This window comes from Candoia aspera, chromosome 7, assembly GCF_035149785.1.
Source record: "Candoia aspera isolate rCanAsp1 chromosome 7, rCanAsp1.hap2, whole genome shotgun sequence".
NCBI classification, from domain to species: domain Eukaryota; kingdom Metazoa; phylum Chordata; class Lepidosauria; order Squamata; family Boidae; genus Candoia; species Candoia aspera.
In genome coordinates this window covers 74,881,428-74,902,564 of record NC_086159.1, presented here as the reverse complement: position 1 = coordinate 74,902,564, position 21,137 = coordinate 74,881,428, and the positions used below count along the sequence as shown (strand labels likewise).

General features: G+C 41.0%; 1 protein-coding gene across 1 annotated transcript in view; it reads right to left on the bottom strand.

Annotated features, from left to right (window-relative positions):
- The window catches only part of LMNTD1 (lamin tail domain containing 1), a 107,248-nt gene that overhangs the window by 12,413 nt on the left and 73,698 nt on the right, over window positions 1–21,137 (bottom strand). The window contains exon 10 of the mRNA XM_063309364.1: window positions 17,197–17,284. Within this exon, the coding sequence (XP_063165434.1) occupies window positions 17,197–17,284 (88 nt within the window). The remainder of the gene's footprint in view (window positions 1–17,196; window positions 17,285–21,137) is intronic.

The following is a 21,137-nucleotide window of genomic DNA, read 5'->3' as shown; positions in this document are numbered from 1 at the left end:
ATGCATGTAAAAAGGGGTGGGGCTTCAACTGCATAATGATGCACACCCTATTGACTGTTTTCACTCCCAGGCCACCCCTGCTACAAATATATATTCTGGTATTTCCATGGATTATTTATGTAATTCCTGCTAGAAAAGGATGATAATTTTCAAGAAGAGAGAACTATCGCACTGCTGACTTAGCTGGTTCATTTCACATGTTGGTAATTTTATCACCAACTCTGCAGTTTGAAATAACAAACCCAGAAAATGCACCCCTATTACTGAAGCAAACAGGGCAGTGTTTCCCATTTTGCTATGCTGAGCTCTGCAGGCAGGTAATAAAATTTGTATAGAAATTGGTTCCCTGAGAATGTTTTCATTCCCAGGGAAGCAAGAGATTGCTGTAAATTTTGCTTGCTCCCTCTGACATCATTGAATCGATGGGCTCAAGGATCCTGCCATTTCACATGATGTACACAGTTCTCACCTGTTTGGGATCACTTCTGAAAGAAGATGGCTGGAGAGCACACCAACCGCAAGTAGTCCTTGCTTAACAACCATTCATTTAGTGAAAATTCGGACTTACAATGGTGCTGAAAAAACTGACTTACAACTGGTCCTCACACGTAGGATTGTCACAGCATCCTGTGGTCACATGATCATTTTTTACCTTCCTGGCCGGCTTCTGGCAAGCAAAATCAATTGGCATGATTCACTTAACAACGACATGGTCCCTTTAATGCCTGTGGTGATTCACTTAACAACCGCCATGAAAAAGGTAATAAAATTGGGTTGGATTCGCTTAATGACTGCTTTGCTTAGCAATGAAAATTCTGGTCCCAGTTGTGGTCGTTAAGCAAGGACTACCTGTAATGTGCAAGAAGGCACCGAGCAGCTTTTGTGATGGAGGGAACAATTTTTATACTCCCCTGCCCCACCATTTCTTTGACTTTGGATATATAGATATTTGTCAGTGTCATAGCTATGCAATGTAGCAGCCTCTTAACCTTGGTTTCTGTTATCAGTTTCCTCCTGGGATTAATGCTGACAGTGATAAACTAGGAACTAATACAATGGATGTACTGCCTGTTTGATAAAAGTTGCCAGTTTAATCACTGGTGAATGGGTATGATGCATGCCAGCCAGGAAAGTAAGAACATTCTTGATTCTGTCAATTTAAGCAATCTTGTGTTCCTGGTAAGGATATCTTTTAGCTCCTCTATTTTGACTGAAGAGTAACGTGGACATTATTTTACTGGAATAACATGGTCACTAAGCATAGCTGACTGGGAAGAAGCCTTCATTTTAATCTGCAAGAAGTGATAGAAAGAGAGTGAGCACAGTGCTAATCTTACTGGAGAAAATGAAAAAAAAAAATCTCATTGATGACCCTTTGCAGACAGGAAGCTGCCTTAACCTTAGGAGGAAACGAGAAGGCAGGGTTTAAAAAAAGAGAGAGAGAAAATGGATGCCCTTCTCGTCAAACTTAAAATTAATCCTGGTAAATGAATAACCTGCATCACTTTGTCCAAATAAGACGTGCAATCATTGGAGGGCGGATGGTCACTCCAAAATCTGAAGAAGTCCTATTGTTTCAAACTCCATTCACTGGAATTCATCTCGTTGCCACAATAATGTTTATCATATGTCCATGAAGTATCTTAATGACGTAAGAGCAATTCAGGAGTATCTCTTGCCTTTTTTGATCCCAGCCCTCCCCTCTGTATGAATGCCCTTGACATTTTTGCTGGTAAGTTGTTCTTTCATTCATTTTCATGTAATCATTTGAAATAACGATGTGGAAGAATCCTCTTGCAACATGCTGGCTGTTCTATGAACCGACATTATATTAATGATCTTTTTTTGTTTTTTTGTATAGCATTCTCAAATCTGACTTGACCTACAACAAAGCTGAAAGGGTAGCACCTCCTGGAGACTATTCACAGGAAACCCCATAAATGCTTGATATAGGGAGTTTACACATTCAGTTTGATTATGATAACAATGCTAACAAGCCTACTCTAACTAAATTGGGTTTGAATAATTGAATGAAAATTAGAGAGTAGGAATACCAAGCAGTTCAATAAAAATGTGTGTTTTCTGCAAACAGCTGTGTTCCAGCTCCATGGAAGAGATCTGCACCTGATTCCAGCAACACTTATGTATTGGGCTGGGGGCAGGAATTTTCGCCTGCCTGCCTGCCTGCCTGCCTGCCTGCCTGCCTGCCTGCCTGCCTGCCTGCCTGCCTTCCTTCCTTCCTTCCTTCCTTCCTTCCTTCCTTCCTGTTAATAATTCATTTTGTGGTTGCCCATCTTTGTTCCAAAACCTTCTTTTGACAATGGCCCAAGAAACAGCAGCTTGCAATTGATTTAATCATCACTGGGAGGGATGGTAATTTTTATTGGGTCATTGGGAGAACCAAGCAGCTTTTCATACATAAAAATATCTCATTAGCTTTATTATAAGTAAATGAGGAAAGCTGAAAATATTGTGCAAAGACATGGTTTCCTAAATGGTTTTTAAAATACACAAATAAATGGAACAAGTAAGTAGATCAAGTGCAAGTTATTCCTGTAAAGAAGGCTTCAAGCTAAACTGGTTTTGTTATATTAAAGTAATAAAGAAAGCTTAATAAACTACATGGTGGGCAACCTCTGTCAAATGCAATCCTTGACCAGATTTGATGGCCCCTTGCAAGTAGTTATACAAGCCTTTGGAAGCAATTAATCTGTCCTTTCCCTGCTACATAGAAAGGGAAGAAAAACAAGGAGGAGAATAGATTAGGATTAGGGTTATTTATACTCCTCAGTTTGTCCAAAGCATTTTGCAGCCAGCTATCATCTTCACTCCTGCCAACTTCAGAATGCCCAGAACAGGAATGGGACACCATCAGCCAATCAGCCCTCCCTCCAGCCAACCGATAGAAGAGGGCAAACATCATCATTCAGCCAGTGCCTGCCCACTCATCTACAGCAGGGTCTGGAGTAATAAATTCCCCTTGCTCTGAATAGGAAGGAAGAAAAGCAAATGGTTAAATAGTCCCCATGTTTTCAGTATGCATGGTGTGTATCTTTGGGTATTCTGTAAAATGCACAAACAACTTAGCTGATGGTAAAGGGGACTAGGAAATGCTGGCTGGCTGTCAAGCATTCTTTTTTCCCCCCCCTGCATGTGAATTCTCACTGAAAACTAATGAAGGTGTGCAGGGAATTCGGGGTGGTGGTGGTGGTCAAGAAGGGTGTCAAAATAGGGAGGGCTTCAATCACACAGCCATCTTTTGGACTTTTGACCTTCTTGTAGGTGTCCCGGGTAAGTCCTTGGATTAACATACCTTGGTTACAATGGACTTTGACTACAGAGGAGAAATTTGTTGCCATGTGTGTAAAAAAGGGACATGTCTTGAATTGTGTGATCAAGAGGGCATCTTGACCTTTTTGCCTCTCTGCCCCCTCCCCCAGTGGACACCTCAGTTGGCATGATATTACAGTTTTGCAGCCTGGCACTTTTCCAGTGGTTGCGAGCATGACTGCAGTGTTTAGCTGCTTGGTGTATCTGAGAGAGAGAATATAAAGCTTGACTGACCCCAGAGATGGCATGTGGCAAGAGTGAAGTGCATCCTGCTTATATAAGCAGGGAAAATCAAGCCAGGGATTGTGAAACTGATTTATAAACTGGCTAAAAAAGTGAAGCTTGGCTTTGCTGATGAGGTTGTCTGTGAAATTTACTACAGAGCTTAAAGCTGCAGCCATGGGAGATGGAGCTTCCATGAATGGGTAAATGGACAGCCTTGGGCTCCACAGAGCTTCAGGTTCATAAATTGCAAAATAGAAGTTCTGTAATTTGAGCAGAGACAAGGCAGAAGAAAACCAGCTCAGTTGTCTAAGGAGGTTGATGTTACACATTCCACATATAGAAATCTGCAGTGTCAGAAAGGAAGGGTGGAGGGGAGAGAAGTCAAGAACCAAAAAGACGGATATTAAAAACAGAGGGAAGGAAGACCACATGCTTTTATTCTGCCTCACTCTGTTACAACCTTCCTTTGCCTTTCAACTCTTTCCTTGATATAGAAGATCTGAGTTCCAGCTAAACAGCATTTAAATCTGCTCCTTCAGTTAGTTGCAAGGGGCAAAACTTAACCAATTCTGATTGATCAGGAAAAAAACTAAGCAGGCTCAATCGTTTGAAATTTCCAAGCTGCAGTCTAGAGTGGAGGTTGAAAAAAAAATCCATCTTGGAAGAAGGCAATAGGAAATCATTTTCCTATTGTTGCCAACAAAACATGGATATGGCTATGAAGTCACCAGGAACTGGACCTGAATCGAAGTAGACTTTAGTTAATATTTACAGTTAACTGGCATAATTTTATAGTATATGCACTTTCCTATTAAAGTAGTCCAAGTTGTCACCAGGAGTCAAGACTGAATCAAGGGAGACTTTATTTTAGCTTATTTTTGATAAACACATCAAAAAGGGATAGACCAATAAGCACTGACTAGCATAAATGTGATTTTGGACATGTACATCAGAACGTTCAATTGGAAGTGCAAACATTCAACATGAATGTTCATTACGAGTTTTCTGGCTAACACATCTAAGAAATCACTAAGCTTACCCAGGAAACCATTGCTGGACCCAGAAATGCTGGATAATTTCCTACCATTCTCCAATCTTCCTTTACTGGAGAAGGCTGTAGAAGAAGTGGTGGGCTGCAGTTTCTAGAGGACCCTGGAGGAAACAGATTATCTGGACCCCTTTAAATCAGATTTCAGGCCTGATCGTAGTATTGAGACAGCTTGATTGTACTTGTGAACAAGTTCAGATGGGCTCTGAATGTGGGTGGTGCATCCCATCTGCCCCTTCCTGATCTCTTAGCAGTTTTTGATACCGCTGATCATGATATACTTCTGGACTGGCTCAGGGGATTGTGAATGGGGGGCACAGTGTTATGGTGGTTCTCTTTCCTCCTCTGTGGTTGGTTCCAGTTGGTCTTGGAGGGGTACATAGAAGTCCAGTCCTAAGGCTTTACTGTTTAGGGTGCCTCAGGGTTCAACCCTTTACACCAGTGTTTTTCAATCTTGGCAAATTTAAGATGTGTGGAGTTCAACTCCCAGAATTCCCCAGCCAGCAATCCCAACTCTGGGAGTTGAAGTCTACAACTTAAAGTTGCCAAGGTTGAAAAACACTGCTCTACTCTGATGTAACATCTATATGAAGCCACTGGGTGAGGTCATCTGGTTGCACAGGGTTAGATATTATCTGTAGCTATAGATGGTCCAGAACATGGCAGCATGAATATTTATGGGTGCAGCTCAATACACCCATATAATACTGGTACTGCATAAGATGCAGTGGTTACTAGTGGCCTTCTGGGTGCAATTCAAGGTGCTGTGGTGATCTAGGAAATCCTTCATGAGCCTGGATATTTGTGGGACTGTAGGTTGCCAGTGATCTCTGTTCATCCTGTAAGATCCAACAGGCTCCAGTTTTGTCAATTAAACAGTGCCATCTTATGGAACCCAAGAAGCATGCCTTCTTTGTCACAGCCCCTGCTGTATGGAAAAAATTGCTTGGCTCTGGCCCCACTGGCTTTTAAGAAGGTCCTGAAGACCTGATTTCCCTCCCAGACCTACCCAATTATAACTATATGGGTTGTGTGTCTGGCTCTCAGACCCCAGTTCAATATGTTTTATTTATTTCTCATTTTCCCTTGTATTTGATGCTTTTAATCTTTGCTAGCCACCCAGAGTCACTTGGTGAGTGGGCGAACGTATCAACTGAACAAAGAAACACAGCATGAGGGTCTTAGTTGCAAAAGACATTGATGTGTAATCGTCCCTTGGAGGAGAGCTTAGCTTAGGCTAACAAAAGGAACATAGGACAAAATTTTGCTTTTTAAAAAAAAAAAAACTTTCTGCAGTTCCCTTTATTTAGGAAGGCTTTGGAAAAAAATAGTTTGTTTATGAATCATTTATTATTTAGAATTTGGAAACAGGATGCATTTTTCCTTTTTTTTTTTTTAGAGAGAAATAGAATCTACAGACAAGATTGTATTTTATTGTATCTGGAGGTTTGCAGGAAGCAGCATTTTCAAAGCCACATCTACCTCCTGCCCTAAAAGATATCATAGAAATGGCATTTCATGTTGATTTGCTTCAGATCAAAGCCCAAAGAAAATATGCAGGTACACAAAGTCATTGCCAATGCTCTGCGATTGTGCTCAGTAATTTAAATCTACTGCCTGAGAGAATATTTTTTTTTAAATCACATTTTATTATTGGTGTCTCCCAGGCAGAGAAAGCAAAATTATATGATGCACTGCAAGTTTGACATACAACAATCAAAATATCAGAATTCATCCTAGAACATAGAACCCTCCGAATTTAAGGCTACAGATGTTTCTCTGAATCCTGACAAAGTAGAATTAATAGCCCAGGCACTGATTCTACAGGTATAATTCAATAGACTGAATGAATAGTAAAAGAATAACCGACCTTCTGTTCCCACAGGCACCCCAGACTCAATTTCCTGCCTTTTAGAAACAGACTCAAGCACCAAAAACCTTGATCAACAAGTCTACCTGTTGACCTAAATGAGCAAAAAACTCTGTAACTGGATGGGCCCGGTACCTGAGAAGATTGTCAATATATTTTGAAAATAGTTCTCTTTTGTTCGTTAGGATTGCTGGTGGGCTGCTAAGGGAAACTCACCACGCCCACCATGATGTCTGGCCCTTTAAGCAATTCTCCATGATCTCATTTGGGAACCCTGATGGGGGAAAGACAACTTCTTCCCACCCCACCCCACCCCACCCCACCCCACCCCACCCCACCCCACCATTCAGTTGGCAGAAGCATGATCTCTCCTGTCAGGGTCAGGGGAGAATCCATCTTTCTGTGTTTCAGCAAGAAGAGCCTTTCCATGTATGTGCATCTCTCCCTGAACATGCAAACACATGTACATACACACCGTGAGCCCTCCACCCCATTAACTGGCTCTGCACACAGCCTTCTGGGTGGAAAAAGTTGCCTTCCTGATTTAGGTTCCCATCCAAGGCACGGACAGGTTTTATATTTCCTTCAGGAGAATGCAGTCTCCTAAATAATCAGCTCTTCTGATTATTTGCACATGTTGCATAAATGAGGGTTTATCTTACCCAACACAGGTCACTATCCAGTTTGTAACAAAGGCCTTAAACATGGGGCGCCCAAGAAAGAGAATTTCTCATGTTTAAGGAATCCTAGAGTTGGAACTCAGAGACCATGTTGTCTAACCTTGGCTCAGCAAAGGCCCTACATTGCAGGAATTAACTACACTGAACCTCATACAGACCAGTTCTAATCTCTGGTTAAATTCTTCTTTCAAGGACTTCCATTTTTGCCAAGCACTAGCTCCAGTTTTGCCCTCTGTGCACCACGGAATAAATCTTTGCATTTTGTGGAAAATAGCCTTTGTCTTTCTTTTTGGAAACAACTCTTCCATAACAAGCAGGATTCTTGACCCCAATCCCAGCATTTTTTCCCAGGTTTTACCATACACTGCATATAGGACTACTCGCCTGCTCTGAAAATGCTGTTTTTATATACAGGAAAAGTTTTCTTGAATTTCTTAGGATGGCAGAGATAGTGCAAATACAATTGGTAGGATGCTATGGAATGATTTTGGTTTTGTTGATGAAACTGTTTTTCATCCGATGACGTGACACTCCAGTAGACGTTTTTGTTCCTGTCCGGTACGAATCCTACTTGCTGACTTCGGAGTTTAATCATCTGAATGATTCTTAGGGCTTTCCTTAAAAAGTTGGCTTCTTTGTGAGTTCTAACAGCAGATGATGCCTGCCTCAACCGGGGCCTCTCACTGTTCACAAGATAAGCTTTTTCACAGCCTAAAGGAAAGTAAAATAGCAACACCAGGGTGATTAGCTCATTGGGAAGCAGACTGAAGATGTTAAGAAGGAAGTGCTTTTCCAGATCTTTAAGTATGGCACCAAGAGTGCCACCGCTTTTGGTAACACTAATGCTTCCTTTTTTCACATTTGCTCAATCTCTAGTTGAAGGTCTTTATATTTCCCTATTTTTTCTTAGTCCTTTCTCATCAGCCCTTCTATCTCCAGCTACTGCAATGGTAATTATCCATACTTATTTCAGTAAGTCATGTCTGGCTTATTATTAAGCGTGGCTTATTTTATTATTGTTATTGTTGTTGTTACAGCATTGGAGTGCAAGGCACTTTAGAGAGTACAGGTAGTCCTCACTTAATGACCATTCGTTTAGCGATGGTTCAGACTTACAACGTTGCTGAAAAAGCCAACTTACCAACGGTGCTCACACTTACAACCATTGCAGCATCCCCACCATCACATGATCACAATTTGGGCATTTGGCAACTGGTTCGCATTTATGACCATGGCAGCATCCTGTGGTCATATGATCGCCATTTTCGACCTTCCTTGCCGGCTTCTGGCAAGCAAAGTCAATGGGGAACTGCGTGATTCACTTAATGACCACATGGTTTGCTTAACGACCGTGGTGATTTGCTTAATGACTGCCACAAAAAAGGTTATAAAATCGGGCCAGATTCACTTAATGACCGCTTTGCTTAGCAACCAAAATTCTGGTCTCAATTGTGCTAGTTAAGCGAGGGCTACCTGTACTAATAAGTCCCTGCCCCACAGAGATTACAATCTGAAATTTAATATAGGAAAAAGAGAGAAATGTCTAAACAGAGAAAGAAAACAGCCCCCTCCCCCCATTACACTCTTCTTTTAGTCATTGGTCATGATGGGTCTTTATTTTCTCAGAATGGAAATAATTTGCTTAGGCAGAAAGACCTGAAACTAAAAGTGCACATCTTCTAATCTGAATAGTTTAAAAGGTTTTACTTCTGGAGAATGAGGAAAGAGAGCTTCACTTCCAGCAGTATTGACCAATCCCTCCCCTCAGCATCTGAGTTGTCATAAACGTTTCCTTAAGAATCGTAGAGAACTGGGAGAATTCCCCCCAACCACATCCCCCCCTTTTTACACTGATATCCCAGAATGTCAAATACACCAATTGACAGCTTGTTTTGTACATTGGCTTTTGGTCCAATTTAAGGACTTTAAGAACTTATTTCTGTATTTAATTTTGAGGCTGCCCAACTCCATAGCAACTCTGGATGGCTTACAATTGAAAAATTAAAAAGAAAACAACAGATATCAAAGAAAAAAGAATACAGGTGACCAGAAGACAGAACCCAAACCCAAAAGGTCTCCCATCTTACCCCAAAGCCTAGGAGAACAACCAGGTCTTCAACGATTTGTGGAAAATCTAAAGGGTGGGAGCATTACAGCTCTCCAGACATCATACCATCAAAGCAGTAAAAGAGAGGGCTGACTTTTACAGCAGAACGGACCAGTTATAAACAACTGAAGAGAGACAGTAGTGTTGTGCACCACTGAGAATCAATGTATGAGATGGGAGGCCATATACTGTAAGTTCTGTAAATAAATAAAGACTAGGAAGGAGAATGTGGTTGCAGCAAACAAGAGATCGTTAGCATGTGGTTCAGAGAAACAAATACAACATACCCTCTAGGACAGGGTTCCTCAACCTTGGCAACTCTAAGCTGTGTGGACTTCAACTCCCAGAATTCCCCAGCCAGCTGGCTGGGGAATTGTGGGAGTTGAAGTCCACACAGCTTAGAGTTGCCAAGGTTGAGGAACCCTGCTCTAGGATCTTCTAATGCCACCCAACCACTACTGAGGCCATGTAAAGCCTGCCTTCATTAATGTCAGGATCCACAATCAGACAAACACAGTGCATCTGATTGTGTTCTCCTGCCTTAAGTGTCAACGCATGTCAAGACCTGTCTGCCATGCTTGGCTGTGAACTGCATGGGAGGGGGAGCATTCCAGAGAGACAGTTAGAGTTGTTTGGATAAAGCAAGAAGCCAAGGTCAAACTGTTTGGAGACATCTGGAGCAGGCAGAAATCAAATGGCAGGGAGGGGGAGAAATATTGCTTGGGCGGTGGAATGTTTTAATTAGGGGAAAAGGCGCGAATTGGCATTTGCAGCTTTGCATCGGCCCTGTATACCTCTTTCCAATAAATTCTTTTCTGCATCTACGCTGGATTCCCTGAAAATTACTAGTATTGGAAATTGAGTACTACAGCTCTTACAATTATATTGGCAGTTACGATAGTCAGGTAACTCTGGAAGATGCCATAAATCACTAGTGGGGGCATGGCTAAGAGGGAGCTTAAGGAGAAGAATTCATAAGGGGAAAGAAGAGAAATTCAGCTGAGTTTGAGATGACAATGAAGCATCCAAGCAGAAAGACTGTTGAATGTCCAGAATTGGTGGGAAGGGAATAGTACAGCGGTAAAGAAAGAAGGAACGAATTATTTCTGCCTATAGGTGAGCCATGATGTTGGGCCATCTTGGAACCACGTGGGGAGAGAGAAGAGCAGAAGGTCAAGAACAGAAAAAGGGAAAATAGAATGTATTTCTTCCCATGGAAACATTGAAAGATGATCCTAATAAAGAATACTATCTGAAAACTGAATCACTGAAAGTTAAAGCAACCTAGAATAATCAACTGTACCCAAAGCATGGGGAGGTCAAGGAATATTAGAACAGAAAAGAAATTTTCAGATTTTACCAAAAGGAGTTTTCCATGATTATGATGATGGCCTTATTGGAAACCAAAATGCAGGGCAGCCAGAACAATGCTGGAGGAGAATTAAATACAAACAGCACTTCCTGCAACCAATGATGATTACATGGCCATCAAAGGTTGTTGCACTGGGGACTAGGCACAGTTGCTGAGAAAAGGGATCCTAACTTCTCTGATTCACCTGAACTCTGTTTGCTCTTTCAATTATGCTATTCAGATGAAGTCTCCCAGTCTCCAGGCTGTAACCACGATTGGCTGCTGAAGAAAGACCATGAAGTAGAAGCCACATTCCATTTTAAATTCAAGTATTCCCACTGTTATAAGTGGGGACAGCCCTGCTGCCTGTGGGAATTTTGAAATAGGGAAAGGCTGATTGGTAGGTAAAAGCATAAGGAGAAGGCTGCATTGTTTTCACAGAAATTATGTACAGGTAGTCCTTGCTTAATAATGATTCATTTAATGATGGTTCAGAGATACAACAGGGCTAAAAAAAGTTATTTACGACCTGTCCTTGAAGTTACGACTGTTGCACTACCCCCATGGTCATGTGATCACAATTTGGGCACTTGGCAACTGGCTCGCATTTATGACCGGTTGCAGTGTCCTGCAGTCACGTGATCACAATTTGTGACCTTCCCAGCAAAATAAATAGGGAACCATTGATTCACTTAACAACCATGGTAAAAATGGTCATTAAATTGGGTCCAGTCATCTGTTGCCTTGCTTAACAACTGCATCTCTTAGCAACCAAAATTCTGGTCCCAATTGTAGTTGTTAAACGAGGACTACCTGTAAAAGAAAACAGCAAAGATTGAATATGTGTAGTGGTGGTAGAAGTTAAAGCAAGATGGAGATCTGGAAGGAAACCTCTGTAGCCATCTGTAACAAACCACAGTAACATCAGAATGATGACATCAGCAACCTGACATCATTGCACAAATGATGCAATTACAAAAGAATGTCATGATGCCTGATGTGGGTATATAATCACATCATCTGCATGATGACATCATTATGTCATCATTTGCCACTTCCCACTCCTCCAGACTGGAGCTTTCAAACCTGGTGGCACTTCTGATCTTATTTTAGTCACAATGGCTACTTCTCAGTATACTCCCTTGATATGCTTTATTTACTGTTATCTGATTTCCCAAATTACTGTATACTGTATTCCCTCAATGATCTAACCACCAGGCCAAATAAAGGCAGGCTGGAGACACTAGCTAGTGTGAAACAATGGGTGTAACAGTGTCTACCTAAGGAGGCTGTGGGTTCCCCATCTCTGGAGGCTTTAAGAGGCTAGACAGCCACCTCTCAAGTTGCTTTAATTGGTTTTCCTGCATATTGCAGAGGGTTGGACTGGATGATGCTTGTGGTGCTTTCCATATTCACAGTTCTATGATTCTATGATCCCTCATAGCCAGAACCTCTTCCTTCTCTTCCCTACTTCCCACATTTTCATTTTTTTCCCCCCTGTGACCATGTAAGAACAGCAAATTATAACATGGAAGATCTGATGCTCAGGAAGTCAAAATCTTCTCCAGAGTCACCCCTATGATGCTCATGCAAACCAGGCCAAAGTTTTGTTAATTATATCAGCATCCAGCTATTATAGGTAGTGACGTGCTTTAAACTGGGAATGTGTTTTGTTTCAAAACAGTCCTGCTGTCAATGCCCTGTTGGAACCGTGAAGTTGGTGTGCTACATCCCAACAAAACTCAACGGGGTTAGACTCTTTTGCTCTAATGTCAAGTAAAATTCTTGGAATGTAGATATCTGGATTGTATCTCGCAACACTCTGCATAGGGTGTTGTACCTCTTGAATTTGGAACGGCCTTTCCATTTTGTTTTTAAACATCTGGGACACTGTGAATGCTGTTGCTGTTCCAGTTTTGTTCTAAGACTAGAAGAAACTTCCACTATCACAAGTTTTGTACTGAGCTGTTTTGACATTTTGAGCTCAAAAAGTCTTGCATACTTGTAATTATGTTACATGTAAAAATGAAATTACAATACTGTCAGTAAGGTCATTAGTACCAGCAAAGATAACAAACAAGGAATCCCTCACTCTGTAGAAGAAAAATTGGCTTAGAAGAAAGGTCCTATATTTCTCTATTTCAGGTTTGAAATTCAGGCTGATGTCTACATGGGTATCTGATTAATTACTTTAATGGGAAAATGCATGTAAAAATTAAGCCATTTAGCTTAATTATAAGTTACAAGACTTCCCCCAGACATTTCACTGACAGAAATTTAATTAAATGTATGCCCTAAGGATATATCTCATCATCTCCATCTACTAAAGTTATACAGCGCAGCTTGGAGAAAAGGATTGATTGGGTGGAAATATATAGCTAAGTAGAACTGCAGTGGGCCATCACCCCCTTGACAGGGGTCATGACTGGATTGAGGAAATTACCAGTTGGATCATCTGCTGCTTCTCCCCGTGACTTGTCCTCCTATCAGTCAGCACCTCTTTCTCAAAATAGTGAATTTGAGGGTTGCCATATAAATCGATAGAGCCTCGTGTGGCGCAGAGTGGTAGGCGGCAGTATTGCAACCGAAACTCTCCCCATGACCCAGGTTTGATCCCAGCGGAAGCTGGATTCTCGGGTAGCCGGCTCGGGTCGACTCAGCCTTCCATCCTTCTGAGGTTGGTAAAATGAGCACTCGGCTTGCTGGGGAAGGTGACGACTGGGGAAGGCAATGGCAAACCACCCCGCTCTATATAGTCTGCCAAGAAAACAGGGGAAAGCGGCATCCCCCCAAAGGGTCAGACATGACTTGGTGCTGGCACAGGGGACCTTTCACCTTTCACATCACTTCATATAAATCATTAACAACTATGACCAGATGAACAACAAAATAGGACTCAATATCTATTTTTCTTTGACTTCCAAAACCAATCAACCAATATGCCTCACTAGGTTTTAGCTGGCCTATCAAATGATGAGTACCATTACTGAATGATGTTAGGGCAGATGCATTGGGCTCCCCAAAATCCCAATTTACAGAAAGGCAAAACTGAAGTATCTCAACCTTATTCACTGTCAGCCCCACTAGCAAGACCAGACCATGAAATCAACTCCACAGGAAGGCTAAAACTAATTTTTATTGAGATTGGCTGTAATAACAGAATCTTGTAAGGGGGAGGAGGAGGAGGAAGAGGACAATGAGGGGGAGGAGGAGGAAGAGGAAGAGAAGGGGAGGAGGAGGAGGGGGAATTGCCCCAAGAAAAGCAGTGCAATATATTGGGTAGAATGTTGGACATCGAAGGGAAGAGATTGAATCTGGACTTAAAGTTTTGCTCAGCCATGATGTCTGCCCATTACAGATAACTGCTAGTGTGGACTGCCCAGGGTATATCAACTATAGGAAGAAAAAGTACCAAAACAAGCTGGAGGTCTAAAAAAATGATAGGATTGGTCCAGCAGTTCAGCAATGAATTTTTGAAATAATTGTTTTCTGAATATATGGTGTGCTATATCAACTAACCATGGGAAATTCCACCAGTCTGTAACTTGACGTTGAAGATCTTATTTGCTATTTGTTTAGAAACAAAGACTCCTTACCCCTTTCATGCTAAACACGCTTATTAGATTGATGGATGAAAGCCTACTCTGTCAGATGCAACAGATGGTATCCTAAATCGGTAGGGATGGGTGCTAAGAGAAAAACAGGTTGTGAACAGCGGAGTCCAACCCCATAAAATATTAGAAGGAGTAGGAGGTCTGTCAAATTTCTGTAAAATTTTGAATACCATGAAAAGAAACTATAACATTCTGTAATCCACACCTGCTGTTAGGCATTACACTTAAGAGAAGTGCCTAAGCAACAAAAACTGGCTCCAAACTTAGTCATAAATGTGTGTTAGGTTTTCCCCTGCAGAAGTCATCTGCATGATGGTTGGATGAAGAAATATTGCTGAAACTTTCCATAACAAGTAAGTTGTTGTGGTACTTTGATTTAAGTTCAAATTTGCTTGCCTCCTCTCTCTATGACATGTAATTTCTTTCCTATATCTGTATGCTTTTTGCAGCTAGGAAATCCTTGTACTTAGGCTGAAAGTATACCATGGCATGTACCATTGTGTCTATAGGTCTCCACTTCTCCCTGTTGTTTTCAAAGTCCACCACCATCTGCCTTGTGGAAAGGCCTCTTACCTGTGTAAACCCTATAAAGCCCCTTTGATATAGTTCTGGACTTTTTTGACCATTAAAAACCAGGATGCGTTGAGGATTAGACACATTTACTTGTAGGGAACCACTAGCCAGCCAATTGGCCAAAATTAGAGATCAGTAATTTTTCTCCAGGTTCCTACCTAACTCTCTTCCCAGTCTTCAAAGAAATAAAATATTGTAGTTCAATTTTCCATGTATTGCTCCTTGCCATGTGGTACACCTCTGTACTCATCAAAACTAAAATTGGGTTTACAAACATGGATTCTTTTTTTTTACAGAGTCTGGCCTAAGCAGAGCTACTTCCAGGTGGAGAGGAGTTGAGTGGGGGAGGCTCTGGCTTTCCTCCAATTTATTTATTTACTTTTATTTACTGTGTTTATATACCACTGGATTCAAAAAACCTAACTCTTGTCATTTATCTACCACCACATGCATACACACATATTTGTGCCATTTTCACACAGCAAACAGGTTTATTGCTGTTTCCCAGCCAAGCCCTTGCTAGATAAGGATGTCATTTTCTATTCTCTCATTCTCTCATTCTCTCATTCATTCATTCATTCATTCATTCATTCATTCTAGCTGCCCATCTTACATGTGTGACTCTGGGCCGCTCACAGAATTTGTTGGCCCTTCAATACTAGTGCTGTACAGCTTCAAATGCTGGTTCTGACTCTTTCTTAATCAGATCACCCAGGGATTGGTTTTTCATCACATGTTTGCTGCACAAAGTTAGGAGGGAAAGTTTTATCTAACTTTCACACCTTCAAGCACGACAAAGCAAAATTAAGCTGTTTGGGTTAATGGCATTCATTGCAATCTCCCACTTGTTCCTTGATCAGCAGAAAATCAATGGAAGAATGGAACTTCTCACGTTCCTGGGCCTTGAGCTAGAGTATCATCTGATCTTTTCAGCAAATGTCATTGTAAAATTAACTTTGTTTGTAATCGGCTGTTTGTGACTAAATAAGAGATCAAATGTAATAACACCTACCACACAAATGCTACCAGGAGGGAACTCTTCAAGATAACCTCAATATAAGCACTCTTAAGCCTAATATTTTGGTGTTGTGGAAGAAAGACTCTGAATTATATTTATTTCACCTCCAAATAAATTAATAGGAAATTACTTCTGACCAAATAAACCCAATTTTGCCCGAGGTTGATTCTGTGTCCTTCATTTATTGATATTCTTTAAATAGTGCCAATGAACTGGGTTCCAGCAGAATTGGCTGGAGGGGGGAAGGTGATCAAAATTGAAAAAATTGTGGGAAGAACATAATGATGCAAGGCTGGACCATCTGGAATGTGCACATTGTGGTGCATGCAGGGCTGCAACTAGGGTCTGTGTCACCCGGGGCAAACATGGATTCCGCACCCATTTTGGCGCTCCCCCCAGCACTCATTTTGGTGCCCCCCCCAGTGCGGAGCCCGGGGCACATGCCCCAGTTGCCCCCCTCTAGTTGCAGCCCTGTGTGCATGGTCTGCCATCTTGCCAATTTTGACCTCCCCACGTGGACATCACTGTTGGGTTCTCTATGAGCTATGAAATATTTTTAGGAGTTTAGATTCAAATTTCCAGTGTTTTAAAATCTGGTCCTCCTTCTATTCACACACTTGGCTCTTTTCCACTGAAATAATATAGGCTTTGTGAACTTTTCCCATCTTATGCACTTTTATGCATATTTTGTCCCAATATATGCATTTTGATCCCTACTGTCCCACTTGGGAATCAGACTGCCATGTCTTCCAAACTGTGCATTATGGCGTCCATGCATATTTTAAATTGATTCATTCTGCAGTTCTGAAATGAGAATTTTTATACGAAGGGCTGCAACCATACATTCATCAGTTCTGAGTGATCATAGTTGGGCGGGTGATCATAATTTCATTTGTTCATGTCTGTTTTCCCATTTCTCTACCAACTGTGGCTGTTCCCTTTTCCTTCCTTTAATGTCCTTCCATCATCCATCAGATCAGTGTTTCTCAACCTTGGCAACTTTAAGAAGTGTGGACTTCAACTCCCAGAATTCCCCAGCCAGCCATGCTGGCTGGGGAATTCTGGAAGTTGAAGTCCACACTTCTTAAAGTTGCCAAGGTTGAGAAACACTGCATTAGATTTTAAGTGAGGACAACCTTGGGGGTGGGGGGAGAAGTCAAGATGGCGTCTGTGACCGTCTCCTTGAAGGTCTAAAAGGACCTTTTTGATCAGGTCACGGATGCCATCTTGATTTTTTTATTCCACCCTCTCCCCTCCCCTCCCCCCAAATTGTAAGCTACTTGGGCCAAGCATTTTTGTGCTAATTTTCCTCTGTAAAGTGCCATGTACAACAACAGGATTGCAAGGGAAATCAAGCACTCTTATTTTTTTTTTACTTACCCCAGCTGATCGAGGTGGCTTTATTCGGTTTTTCCTGTTCCTACCCCCTGTGGCTGGCTTTATCTTACAACTTTCTCCTGAGTAGAAACTATCTGCGGAGGAAAAATGAAATACACTATCTTTAAATAAAATGAAATTCAGGGTAGGGAGACAAGGAGAATCACTTTCCCCCCTTTTCCTTTTTAAACTAAGGTTAAAATCAAAAGCGTTTTGGAAATTTCAATTACTGAGGCTAACATGGACATTGTGATTTAAAAGCTTGCAAAATGTCAATTTCTTTCTTTTCTGTTTAATTAAAGGCTGCTATATTTTTCTTTGGGTGATGAGGATTTTGACTTGTTGGGATTACAATGAAGCATGTTTGATATATTCAGCACTTCAAATAAGCTCACATCTAGCCAGATGTGGCCACTGAATCTACGGATTTGTCTGGGGCACAATCTAATTTGATTTTCCTGGTCAGATGTTAATTGCAATACCTGAGAACAAAGGCCAGAAAATGGAGGCCTGCCATGCTCATTCTTCAATGCAATGCAATGACAATGCAATCTCAAAAAAAGTCAAGATGATGGCCACATCTGTGTGATTGAAGCCCCATCCTTGTTTATTGGGTGTCCTTTGCAGACACCCCTGAACAGGATGTAATGTAGACCTTAAGGAGAGAGAGAGAAAGGGAATACAAATGCACAAATCATGGCATCCCGACATTGGGAAGCTTTTCTAGAAACACCTCCTTTTGATCCCTGAGATTCTAAAAACTAGCGGCTGGTCACTCATTATTCAGAATTCTTAAAAAGCCAAGAGGACAAAGAATAAGAGTTCTATTTGTATCCGTTTTTTATTGATAAAAATAAATGACTATATGGTTCGGTTCAAAAAATGAAATCGTTAACATTTATTTCCTCACATGTGTTAGGTTACCGTCTTGTAAAAAAGAAGTGGTGGCTTGGTTAACATTCATACTTTGTGACTGGGTTTAAATTTTTGTTTGTTTTCTCCAGGAAGTCAAGGTTATGTTTGTAGCACACCCTCTTGTTCTCCACAACAACAACTGAGTTGAGAGAGAAGGGCTGGCCACAGATTCCTGGGGAAGCTTCCATGGCTGAAAGGGGAGTAGAACTGGATCTTTCCATCCTTTGTCCAGCTGCTCCACTGGTGAACCAGAGTGGCTCCTTGGCTGAGAGGGAAAGACTGGCCCCCAGGGAACCCCCAGGAACCCAAACTCTGGATTTCTCTGCTTCTAGTTCTCCCCCTTAATCCCCACATCACACATCCCCTTAACCCATGGTTGACTGAGCCATAATTTGATGAAGAAAGCTATGGAGTTATCTGCTGTTCAAACACGGAAGTGCATTTCAGTTTTTCATCCCCCCAAATAGCTGTTTCCAGACTATTCCTGCATTTAGCATTTCTGTTTCTCTGACTAAAGTCACATTTGCAAAGCAGAGATACGATTGTTCCTGTTCTGTGGTTGCCTTGCTCACATGTGGAATAGATATGTTCTGTTGTACACATATAAGGACAGTTCACGTTTAATTACAGTTATTTGTCTCCTAGGAGTAATACAGCTTGGAAATAAACAGGATCGCTGTAAACCAGCAACTTGAGAGAACTGCCATCATACAATTACACAAAGGCTTCACGTTTGCAAATATTTAATATTTGTTTTAAGAAAATATTAGTGCTATTGTGATCATTTGTGCAACTTCAGTCTACCCCTTGCTAATCTGTTTGACACAGAAAATTGGTATTATACAGTATGCTATTTTCTAACATGATTGATTGCTTTAAATGTATATGTTGCCTTCGAATTTGATTTTTATTTTTCTAAAAAAATTTCACAAAGTATATCTTCCCTGATAGCATAAAACGCTATATTGAAAAGTAAATTGCTTTAGTGATAGATTTGGAAAATTGCTTTACAGGTAGTCTTCACTTAACAACCATTCATTTAGTGATGGTTCGGACTTACGATGGTGCTGAAAAAACCAACTTATGACCGGTCCTCACACTTACAACCGTCACAGTGTCCCCATGGTCACATGATCGCCATTTTCAACCGTCCTGGCTGCCTTCTGGCAAGCAAAATCAATGGGGAACTGCATGATTCACTTAACAACCACTTGGTTTGCTTAATGCCTGTGGTGATTCGCTTAACAACCGCTGCAAAAAAGATCATAAAATTGGGTTGGTTTTGCTTAATGACCACTTCACTTAGCAACCAAAAGTGTGTTCATTAAGTGAGGACTACCTGCAGAAATATGCAAGGAACTATTGGTAGTAAATTTGATCAAAATACCTAATTTAAAGTTGCTAAAATTATCTCTCATGATCCAATTGCTGGCCATCAACCCAGAGAGTATTGGAATTCAACCTGCTTTTCGCATAAGCCCTGCCTCGGTCACAGTGATAGTGAGGGTAGTTCACCTCTGCAGAGGAACAGGAAATCTCAACAATTCCCCTTTGTTTTCTCTATTTCAGGAGTGTCTTTGCATCCATGCAACTTAATTGAAAATTGACTTAGACCGGATGGCTAGAGATATGGTTTAATCATCTGAAGAAAATGTTGTACTTAAATAATGGGATAGGTGGTTTTTTTTTTCTCTTCCTTTTGGGATATGCATGAGTATTTACATAGAAATACATCCATCCCTTCTGCTCTGGGCAATCAGGATAAATAAATGGGCATATTATTGGTCATGGACATTATCCAAGAGATCTTTTTGACTGTTACATTTTTCTCCCAGCTTCCCCAGGGCTCACTCCAAAGGATCTGTTCAGAGTCATGCCACCTAAAAGCCCCCTAAACAGGGTCATTCTTCTAAATGAGGTGTAAATCTTTTCCCAGGAGACTCCAGTTACATAGTGTAGCTATAAACCTGCTGATAGCTACATTAATTATGCATAGAAAATAAAAGATCTTAACAGCCGCTTTTTTTCCAGTTACCATTTGTCTACCAGGCGACCTTAGCAGTGATAATACATTCCAGGCAAAGATAAATTCCTTTTGTAATAATATGGAATGAGGGTGGTATTGGTCTATTTATTCCTGGAAATATTCCCCATGAGAAAAATAAATCTTGATAGGGGCCTATATGTAAATTCACTAGGAAAACAACAACACCACGCTATTACGTTCAGTAGAGAGAATAGGGATGTAGAGGAGCATAATCATTACTCCATAATAAGCAGAATAAAGTGAGGCCCCTATAAATCAGTTTGTTCCCAATAAATGGGAAGAAAGCACACTTCTAAATACAAAATAGCATTGCCAGTATTTCTTAAAATATATAGTGATAGCTTATTATTATTGATTAGCCATTAGGCCATATCAAAGTACAGAATATAAAACACAGAACCTTAATAAGACCGTATATAAAAACAGAATAAAAGAAACAAATTAAATAAGAAAAAGAATAAAAAAATGCAAATCATATTTCTGTATCACCCCTACAGTTTACCCCAATCAGATTCACATATGCAGATCTGTTTTGTTCCAATAAAGGGCTGTATTATATGCAATTTTTGAATTCTGACCGTACATGAAATACGTTGTTTTACTATAAGGCTCCCAACAGGTCGTTCGTCTAATGTGGGGTCCTAGATACTGATCATGTCCTAACAGTCAGGAACCACGCTGAGACAAGGAATAAGTCTCTAGTGTTTTATTACTGCTACGTTAGACAGAAAATCCTAACAAGCTGAAGAAGCGTGGGAAAACCCAGACAGATAAACCCCAAAAGTCAAGGCAGGTCTGTTCTGTGTCTCTTTGAATGGCTGCTCAACTCCTCACAACTACGCATGCATTTTCCCCCCTGGATAGGGGCCCCCTCCTGCTCACCATCAGTGCTCATGACAGATCTCTCTCTTTCTCACACAACTGACATTCAACTAATATGAGTGTTATGTCTTCTGTCTCTGGAGCTCTGCAAATGCAAGTA